This window comes from Hippocampus comes, unplaced genomic scaffold (genome assembly GCF_001891065.2).
Source record: "Hippocampus comes isolate QL1 unplaced genomic scaffold, H_comes_QL1_v1.1 scaffold56, whole genome shotgun sequence".
NCBI classification, from domain to species: Eukaryota; Metazoa; Chordata; class Actinopteri; order Syngnathiformes; family Syngnathidae; genus Hippocampus; species Hippocampus comes.
Genome location: NW_017842056.1, coordinates 1,387,836 through 1,398,096, shown reverse-complemented (window position 1 = coordinate 1,398,096; position 10,261 = coordinate 1,387,836). Strand labels below are relative to the sequence as shown.

Below are 10,261 nucleotides of genomic sequence, written 5' to 3'. Positions count from 1 at the left end.
TGTTCTCATTTTCCATCTCTATGTTTCACTGTAGAGATCAATAAATAGCTCAAAGTAAATCAGATAGTGTTTCTCCATGCAGAAACATCAGGGCCGACCCCCGAAAAATCGCTAAATTGTGGTATCGGCCGGCTCGGAGCCGCTCAGTCTCTTGTAGAAGCGGCGCCAGGACTGCACGGTCTTCCTGGACCAGATCCAGAAACCCGACGTAATCCCGACGATCATGGTCATCAGGTACTTGATCATAAACACGGTGAAGTCCGGCGTCAGCGGAGCAAAGTTTCCCGCCGGGCACGGCACCGCCAAGCGTTTGCAGGTCTGCATGCGCCACGTCTGCTCCCAGCGCGGACGCAGCGCCTGCTCGTAGAAGTGGCAGGCCACCACGGCGGCGGCGGGGAGGGTGTACAGCAGGCCGAACGCGCCGATCCGCGCCATCAGCTTCTCCAGCTTGGCCGTCTCCGTACCGCCGAGCTTCATGACGGTGCGGATGCGGAAGAGAGACACGAAGCCAGCCAGGAGAAAGGAAGTGCCGAGCACAAGGTAGACGAGTTGCGGAGCCAGCACGAAGCCCCGCAGGGCGTCCACGTCGTACACGCCCACGTAGCAGACGCCGGTCAGAAGGTCTCCCTCCACCCGGCCCGTCGCCAGGACGATGACGGTTTTCAACGCCGGCACGCTCCAGGCCACCAGGTGGAAGTAGCGCGAGTTGGCCTCGATGGCCTCGTGCCCCCACTTCAAGCCCGCCGACAGGAACCAGGTGAGCGACAGGATGACCCACCAGATGGAGCTGGACATGCCGAAGAAGTAGGCCGCCACGAAGAGCGCGGCGCAGCCCTCCTTCTCGGTGCCCTGAATCACCATCTTGTAACCGTCCGCCTTGAACTTGTCCACGCAGACGACTTTGTCCTCAAGCAGGAAACCGGCGACGTACGCCAGCGCCACCATCAAGTAGCAAGCGGAGAGAAAGACCACCGGTCTTTCCGGGTAGCAAAAGCGCTGGGCGTCCATCGCGTACGTGAGGACGGTGAAGAGCGTGCTGATGCAACAGAGGCCCGCCCAGACGGCGACCCACCGCCGACCGAACTTCAGCTCCTCCTCCCCGAAGTACATCAGTCCGTAAGGCGCCGAGACCTCGCAGGGGGCGCCGCAGTCCTCGGCACCGAGGAAGCGGTAGCGGAGGTAGGCGGGCACCTCCAGCTGCGGCGGGCAGGAGAAGATCGGGTCGCCGGAGCCCCGCGACGCAAAGTTCAACGGCCGGGCGAGGTCCGCCGTCGGCGCCGGCGTGGTGGGGCCGTTACCGTCGGACGCGTTCTGACCCACGCAGATCTCTCCGGCGCCGTGGACCGGGAAGTTCTCGCAGCGCAGCCTCTCGGGCCACTGAAAGCCAAATTTATTCATCAGCGCCTCGCAGCCCCGCCGAGCCCGTTCGCATAAAGTCCGGCAAGGGGGGATGGCCCGCTCCAGAACCGTGCACACCGGCGCGTACATGGAACACAGGAAGAACTTGAGGTCCGGCGAGCACTGGACTTTGACCAGCGGGTAGAACTGGTGAACCTCCAGCCCGGCGTCTTCTTGGCTGGCGTGGCCGAGCAGGTTGGGCATGATGGTCTGGTTGTAGGCGATGTCGGTGCAAAGCGGGATGGAGACGGACTGACAAAATCCGTGTTGCGGGAGAGAAAAGCTCTTCCGTTCTTGAGCCCAGCCCGGCGGGATGAGCAAGAGAAAAGTGTAGCTCAGCCACCGACGGGGCCACGTCCTCCGCGTCGCCATGGGGGTCCGATCCACCCAACCGAGGGAAAAGTAGCCCGGCCGACCGACTCGTCGCCGCCGCGTTTTCCCGGAGAAGTCTTTCCGTCACGCCGCACGCGTGTACGCTGAGCGTCTCAAAGCGCTTTCAGATGCAAAGTTGTCTTTGTCGCTCACCGTGAACCTTTTTTGGTTTTCTTCACCCTCCGTGAGACTCAAGCTTGGTGGTCTGTTTCCAGGTGCCCCCCCCCCACTGCTCCGGCATGGGGTTGTGGGGGGGTTGTGAGCTTTTAATTGTTGTGCAGATGAGTTTGACGGAAGCACTGGCCGGGCGCCCATGCGAAGGTCACCGATTTAAAACCTCCCCAGAGCAACACAAAAGCCGGCGAAAATCAACAACCAGAAAGCGGACAACAAAGGAAGAGAGAGAGACAATTTGGAGAAGAGTCTGAAAAAGAGGAGAGGGAGGCTGTTCTGCCCACAGTGAAAGTTTCGGGCTATTTCATTCATGGTAATTGTGTTTAGAATATTCATTTAGTAAATTAGTCATTTTAATCCAACTCCCAAAAATCAGGTCGGATTAAGGTTCTTCATGTGGACACTAAAAGTTTAATTTCAATCGATTTAATAGTTGGGATTTCTTTTTTTTTTTTTTCCTGCACATTATCATTTGTGAACTTTTGTGAGAAATTATCCAATGGACGGTTCAATACGTGCCAGTCAGCAAGTAGCGCCGACATTCAACTTCTCTGCAGCACAAAAATGAACAGCTCGACAAGCTCAATCGCCATTTGGCATTCAGAGTTTGCTTTGTCCAGAGATCCAATTTATCCCATGGAAAAAAAAAAAAACAAAAAACAAAAACAAAAACCGGGACTTGTTGCCGGGTTGAAGCGATGTTATCACCAATTTACCGTATTTTCCGCACTAAAAGGCGCACCGAAAAGCCTTCCATTTTCTTTAAAGCTCCCAGCGCGCGCGCCTTAAAATCCGATGCGCCTTGTGTATGGTCATTACGGTAATATTTTGACCCCCAAAATGGCTCCTTGCTCGAGACATGCTTACAATGCAGAGTTCAAACTCAAGGCGATCGGTTTCGCAGTTGAACACGGAAATAGAGCAGCGGCAAGCGAGTTCAACGTCAACAAGTCAATATTATAACTTGCTGTTGGTTAAGTGAACCGTGTCACTGCTTTATTAAATACATTTTACTGACATCTGATCGTTCTGTTGGTGTTTCTCCATCTAGTGGATGCATTGTGTCTTATAATGCAGCGCATCCAAAATATGAAAAAAATTACAAAATGGGCCATTCATTGAAGGTGCCCCTCATAATCAAGTGCGCCTTTTAGTGTGGAAAATACGGTAATCCAATCCCATTCAAAGACAAGGCATAAAAAAGAGGTCCGATGAACTCCGGGACAGCTTGGCCGATTGAGCTCCGGCTGCAGGTCAGTCGAAAGGTCGCCAAATGGCATCGGTGAGATACAACAAGACAGGGGCAAGAGCACTGAAGACAAAGATGCTCCGAGGCGTGAAACCAAGACCGAGAAAGTTCCAGCCGGGGGCCCCCTTCAGACGTGAAGCCTTTCAGAGTGCCGGGAAAATGCGGAACACAAACCCAAGAATAAAAGTCCTCCTCATCCCTTCACCGTCAACTGACGCAAAGACGTTCCCTGACCTAAAAAGAACGAAAAATGATCTTTGACCGAATTTTCACTGATACATTCTTCGCGGCATTTTCAGATTCAACCAAAATCGCTCGTCAAAAAATAAATGAATAAAGTTTTCGATTGCAGTTGTTTACAACACACGCCACCGAATCCAAAAATAAGAGGAAGATGAAAATGATTGTCATCAAACTTGTCAATCGGCACAATCTGCAGAGGGCAAAAATCAAAGGCTAATGTTTATTTATGTCGACGTCGTTTGAGCGTCGCGAATGAATCTTCGCTCAACGGACAAAGATCAGAGATTCGCCGAAAAACAAACACGCGGTAAAATATTCACACAAAGCTTCTCCCTCTTTTATCTTTCCGAACTTTGTGCCACTTCGTGTCAATCAAAAGAATCAAACAAATGGTAATGTGTTCACAAATCGACTCATGCCAGGAAAACAACTTTTTTGCGAGGCGCGCGTTTGTTTGACATCGCCGCCAAGTTTTCACGTCATAACAAACAAAAGAAACAAACTAGGAGAAAAAAAAAACGTTTCTTGTTGTACATAGCGTGACAAACGCGTACAAAGTACAAAACAAAGTTGCGTCGCGAGCGTAACTGGAAAAAGTACATGTGCCATACACCAACTGTAGCAGGGGTGTGCAAACTTTTTCATTTGAGAACCGCAAACATAAAAATGGAAGGATGAAAGGGCCACTGTCAAATTTTTGAAACACGGCAAAGTCAATCAAGAGGTGCAATTGCGCGTTGTTTCTTTTGTCTAGTTAATTCCATCAGTTTTCCGTTCAAGGTGTGAAGGCAAATAGTTGAGGATTTTTCCCAGTTTTTTGGGGTGGCCAACTGCCCTCTGTCTCATGGAATAGATCCGGCCCTGCATTTGACAGCAGCCAAATCTCATCTCAACATTTAAAAAAAAAAAAAAAAACAGAAAAAACAAAAAAACCCAAAAGTGTAGCTAAGCGACAAATATTTAATGTGACATTCTTTGAATCACAAATGGTTTATTTGTATCTTCGAATCTCGAGAAAAGTATCCAAACGAATGTGTTTGTATGAATGGCGCCTATTTTTCTGACAACCTCCTTTCTCACTCTGCCCACCTTCTTTTGCTCACACTTGTGACAGATTTGGTTTGTAATCAACACGGCGGCACAGCGATATCCAACAGGGTTTAATTTCCATGAAAATGACATTCATTATTCATGACGCCTCTCGGGGGGGACGCACTTGAGCGGCTGTTAAGAGATGCTAACAGACGCCCAGAGAGCAAACGGTGAAATAAATTATGCCAGTCGTTATTCTCGGCAGCTTCTCGCATCCAACAGAACTTTTCCCTTTGAGTTTGGAAAACGTTTGGAAAAGCTGTCACCGTCATTTCTCCTTGAAGCCTCCTCGCTGCCCATCTTTAAAACCCGCCTCAAAACTCACTTGTATTCTTTGGCATTTGACTCGGCATGACCCAAATGATGATCTTAGTTAGACTGTTTGGTGCTCTCGAGCGTCTTTGATACTGATTTGTTGCTTTGCTTTACTGTTGTATATGCTAGTTGCTCCACCTTCAGCACTTTGTGTGCAGCGATGGCTGTTTGAAAGTGCTCGACAAATACAGTTGAGTTGAAGTCTTACAACTGTTTGGGTCAGTTATTTGAACCAATTTTGACATTTATCTTGTCAAATGTCATTCACAAAACTAGAAATCTTGAAAGTTTGCCTACACTGAGGCCATTCTGGATCAAATTTGACATCGGTCTCTGTCTCCTTCTGTTTGTGTGTGTGTGTGTGTGTGTGTGTGTGTGTGTGTGTGTGTGTGTGAGAGAGAGCTTTCATGGCTCTTTTAGTCAAAAAGGTTCCCGACCCCTGCCCTAATCCCTGAAACCGAACCCTCACCCGAACCCTAACCCCAACTCTAACCTTAACCCGAACACCTAATGTCCAGCCCTACCCCTCACCCCTAATCCCAACCATAACCCTAACCCTAACCTCAACCCTAACCCCTAACCTCTCACACGAACCTAACCCCTAACCCTAACCTGTAAAATGGCATGTGTGCCACAGACAGACACACGAACAATAACTTCACAGCTAAGTGAGTCAGCTGTAATATTATTAGTAATTATTTGCAAAGTACAATGAACATACACCTCGGAGTCCTGTTACACTGCCTGTCTACGTTTGTTGCACCCCTGATTGTGTTTGCAATGTCATGACTCAACGACGCTAACGCTGTGTTATATTTGGGTTGAGGATTTGGCCCTGGAGATCGGGTCGAGATTTTCATTCAACAGCGTCTAAAAAAAACATCCATACTGATGAGTTAGAGCCATCCAAAAAAAAAAAAAAAAAAAAAAAAAAAAAAGGTTACCAGGTGATCAGTATAGCTTCGGTTAAACGTATTTTATTCTCAACCGTTTCTAAGACGAAACAACTCCCCCCTCCGCCGGGAGTCACCACAGCGAGTCACTCGCATGAGTCACACGGCCGAGCTCTTTTCAGTTCATTGACTTCAACTTCAGTGCTTCACTTCAAAATGGCGACCAGCTTTTCAGATCTTCAGCCCGCCCAAATCCAATCTTCAATCCAATCCGCTGGGTCAAAATAATGAACCCAAACTTGAGTAGAAGTTACAAAAATCAATCCCAAAATTCCACCGCTGCCCTGATGTCACCAAAATTTGGCGACAGGCAAAAGTGAAGGTCTGACTCGGCCGCCGGGAGCGAAGGTGTCGCGGAACTCCGTCTCCAGATGGACGCCGGGCACCTTGAAGATGGACACGGCTGGGAAAAGACAAGGGATGGGATGCGGGATGCGAAATGACGGTGAGGTGCATGATGGGATGGGCTCTTACTGTCCCTCAGGTGCATGACGGGCGGCGGTAAGGTGTTAAAATAGGAGTGCAGGAGGGCTTCTGACGCCGGGATCCGGTCGGCGGGCGCAAGCGTCAGCATTCTCTGAACCAGGTCTTCGGTTTTGCATGGCAGTCGACTCAACCTGATGCAGATCAAGGTGAAATCACGTTTCTTCTACTCACATTCTCTTCGTTACTAAAGTGATGAATTCAAAACAAAAACCGGAGAGGCATTTCTCATGTGTCAAAAAATGTCATCTTTCATAGAGTCGTATTTCGTTACGTTCATAACAGAAATGGCTAACCCGAAGAGTCATTTGTTTCCCAAGTCTGCACCGGACAATCGAGAGTTATTTCCTGCAAAACTCTGACATGGGCAAAAACGGAGTTCAGCAGTTCGGTTATTATCGTGATGATATTTGAAAATATATGACAAAACATGCACGGCAGATGAATGGAGCACTCTAAATCATGGGTGTCGAACTCAAGGCACGGGGGCCAGATCCGGCCCGCCACGTCATTTTACATGGCCCGCAAATGCAAATCATGTGTGTCAACTTTCATGATGCTTTGCTAAAATGAGTTCCGAATGGTCAAATTGTCAATAATGTTGAGATTTTGCAACATTTTCGTTATCCGGGTCACGCTCACTTGAACAAGAATTGGACAAACCGCAAACAAACAGTTGACTGATTTCAAAACAAGTCATCCATCAATTTGTTGCGTACGACGTGACGATTAAACATTTATTCGGTTTCATTGTCTCAACGGCCCACCGAGGGAAGACGAAACTCCAAAGCGGCCCGCGACAAAAAACATGTTTGATACCCCTGCTCTAAATTGTCCCGAGGTGTGACTGTGAGTGCTAACGGTTGTCCGTCGAGGTGTGCCCCGCCGACACTTGGAGCGATTAGAAGGGTATTACGTCATTGACAGTAACTTCATGTCATTCCAAAGAGTCGGCGAATTTGAAGAGTTTGATGCTGTCACTGTTCTCGCTATGAACTCGCCTCGCAAGCGGAAGTTCACACGCCGTCGTATCCCAAACGCGGCATTCGCACAGAATAGCGATCTGTCAGCCACGCCTGCCGTGAGCCTCCTGCCTAAACCTACTAAACAGCATTTAGTGATTCATGAGAAAATAAGATGATACCGGTGCCCGAGTTGAAAGCGTTTCTTTTGCTTTCTCACCTTTTCCACACACAGCGAATTGGCTTCAGCTTGGAGGGAAGGGACCAGTCTGGAACAACAACAACAATGACACAAAAAAAAAAACAAAAACATTTATTTGTCTCACAATGGAGACATTCGCAATTTACAGAAGCAATCAAGTAGAAAAACAAAGTATTTGCATGCACAAAATAAATTTAAAAATGAATGCAATATAAAATATAAGATATAAGCACATATGCATCTGCATATATGCTGCATAAGGTGGCTGTGCTATTTTAAAATGGGTAAGTGGGGGTGAGTCCGGGTTTTCAGGTGCGTCTATTCATTATTTTTATTTGTTAATCATATTATTCTATTATTATTTGTGGGGCTTGGTCCTTTTTTCCCCAATTGAAAACATTTACATCATCAGCATCATCATTACATTGAGAATTGCAATTTGTTTTTAGTGTGTGTGTGTGTGTGTGTGTGTGTGTGTGTGTGTGTGTGTGTGTGTGTGTGTGTGTGTGTGTGTGTGTGTGTGTGAAAAAATGGCATTGATTTTGTGCCCCTTTGTAGAACTGCGTTTCATGAAGTACGGTCCATTTACTTCTATTAGTTCAGCTGCAAATCCGCCACATCAAACATGGCGGACATGTTGCTGCATCACAGAAACAAATCAACCCACCCGTGATTACAGGCCACACGGCCATTGGGTGCGACAAGACGAGACTGACCTGAGTGATAGTTGGGCAGCCGAGTAACTCCGGGCCAGGTATCCTCCGATGGGATTCCAAGCACCTGCAGAGACGCAAAGGTGTGAAGGACTCATGTGTGCCGGTGCGAATAAAAATCATTTCTTTATTTTATTAGAAAAAACTAATTTCAGTTCAAATGTTTGTTGCTCCAACCAGAAAGATTTGCTGCAGCTGGTCAAACACGTCAGTGACTCCCGGGAATGCCGGAGCCCCTTGCAGCATCTCCACAAAGATGCAACCGGCACCCCTGGACACATGTGGAAGCCAGTTCCAAATATGGCAAGTCAGGAGGCTCGGGTCTTGAAGTTCACGTTTCAAGCAAGACTGACCAACAGTATAGATTTCATCCATCCATCCATTTTCAAATTTGTTTAGCCTCATAAAAGTCGCGAGGGGCGCTGGAGCCTCCTATCCCAGCCGTCTTCGGGCAGTAGGCGGGGGACACCCTGAACCGGTTGCCAGCCAATCGCAGGGCACACAAAGACGAACAACCATCGCTCACACTCACACCGAGGGATAATTTGGAGTGTTCAATCAGCCTGCCGTGCATGTTTTTGGAATGTGGGAGGAAACCGCAGTACCCGGAGAAAACCCATGCAGGGAGAACATGCAAACTCTCCAGAGGAAGGCCAGAGCCTGAATCGGAACCCTGCACCTCCGCACTGTGAGGTTGACATGCTAACGAGTTGACCACCGGGCCGCCGAGTATAGATTTGTCCAAATTAAAAAGTGTGTCAAATTAAAAAGAGAGTTATTTTCATATTAAGACTTTCCGTCTACTGCGATTGGCTGGCAACCGGTTCAGGGTGTCCCCCGCCTACTGCCCGAAGATGGCTGGGAGAGGCTCCACCATGCCCCGCGACCCTTGTGAGGATGAAGCGGGTCAGAAAATGGATGGATGGTTGGATGGTTGGATTTTCAGTCCAACTCAATTCAACCACCTCTGCCCCAAACGCACTTCAAAGTACAGTCATACCGATGATTTCGACCAGAATCCGTTCCAGAAGGCTGTTCGAAAACCGAAACCACGCTCTTTTTAAAAAAAATTTAAAAAAAATCTTTTTTGAACACGTCTGCTCACAAAGGAACGCTACACGGGCAAGCGTCACTTCCTCGTGTAAGGAAGGCGAGAGGAGTCAAGTGGCGCATTCAAGTGCGCTCAGTTTGGTCGAGAACCGATTTTCGGTCGTAATCCGAGGCGTAAAAAACTCAAAATTTTTGGTCGAAAACCGATTTGGTGGAGAACACAGACGTTCGAAAACCGAGGTTTGACTGTATTTCAAATGTTCCCGATCTCATTGTTGTCCTGACCGTTGACCCAAAGCCGGAACTCACCAGATATCCAGAGCCGTCGAATAATCTGTCGATCCAAGCAGGACGTCGGGAGGGCGGTACCACAACGTCACCACATCTGAGGAGAAACTCTGACAGGGGACAGATTTGGAACGGGCCAGACCTGCACGCGCAACCAAAAAAGTGGGTCGGTCTCGTCACGGCAACATGACGCGCGGCGGGTGCGGCCCACCCGTCGGAACCAACCGAAATCGGCCAGTTTGAGCTCTCCCAAGTAGCTGATGAGCAGGTTCTGAGGCTTCAGGTCTCGATGGAGGATCCGACGTTCGTGGATGAAGGTGAGACCGCGCAGCAGCTGGAACATGAAGATCTACGAGGGGAAGATCCCTTGAGTACAATCGACACCGGCGGACGTGTTTAAAATGCTCACGAGAATCCCTCATTGTTGGGAAACTCGACTCACGCTCGTTTTGAAATCCCCCCCCCCCCCCCCGGTGCGGGCCGCCGCCACCTCCGCTACGCGCGAGGGCGTCTCACCACATATTCAAAGACGAAGGTGAGCGAGTCTCTGGCGTGAACGATGTCGTGCAACAGGACGATGTTGGCGTGCTTCAGGCCTTTGAGCAGTGAAGCTGCGCGCGGACACGCACACACACACACACACACACACACACACACAGAAGAAGTGTTCTATTGTCACTTTGTCAATGAATCACAGAATTCGACAGTGTGACACTGGCACACACTGGATCTGCCAGAGGGACCGGAGGTGGTTGGGGGCAGCGGGT

The 10,261-nt window shown here is 49.0% G+C and overlaps 2 protein-coding genes across 2 annotated transcripts in view; both read right to left on the bottom strand.

The window, feature by feature from the left end:
- Positions 1-35: 35 nt before the first annotated feature.
- On the bottom strand, positions 36-1,870 carry LOC109510414 (frizzled-7-like). Its single transcript, XM_019860721.1, has one exon. It carries the CDS (start codon positions 1,768-1,770, stop codon positions 112-114), a length of 1,659 nt encoding a protein of 552 aa, XP_019716280.1. The 5' UTR covers positions 1,771-1,870; the 3' UTR covers positions 36-111.
- A 3,795-nt stretch (positions 1,871-5,665) lies between these two features.
- cdk15 (cyclin-dependent kinase 15) overlaps positions 5,666-10,261 on the bottom strand; it is an 8,138-nt gene continuing 3,542 nt past the window's right edge. The window contains 8 exon segments of the mRNA XM_019860802.1: positions 5,666-6,199; positions 6,271-6,413; positions 7,462-7,510; positions 8,160-8,223; positions 8,334-8,427; positions 9,516-9,636; positions 9,720-9,843; positions 9,939-10,105. Coding sequence (XP_019716361.1) covers positions 6,087-6,199; positions 6,271-6,413; positions 7,462-7,510; positions 8,160-8,223; positions 8,334-8,427; positions 9,516-9,636; positions 9,720-9,843; positions 9,939-10,105 — 875 coding nt within the window. The 3' untranslated portion in view covers positions 5,666-6,086.

Bases quoted from the DNA above. Each gene is read 5' to 3' on its own strand.
- LOC109510414 (XM_019860721.1), bottom strand. From the start codon at position 1,770: ATGGCGACGCGGAGGACGTGGCCCCGTCGGTGGCTGAGCTACACTTTT.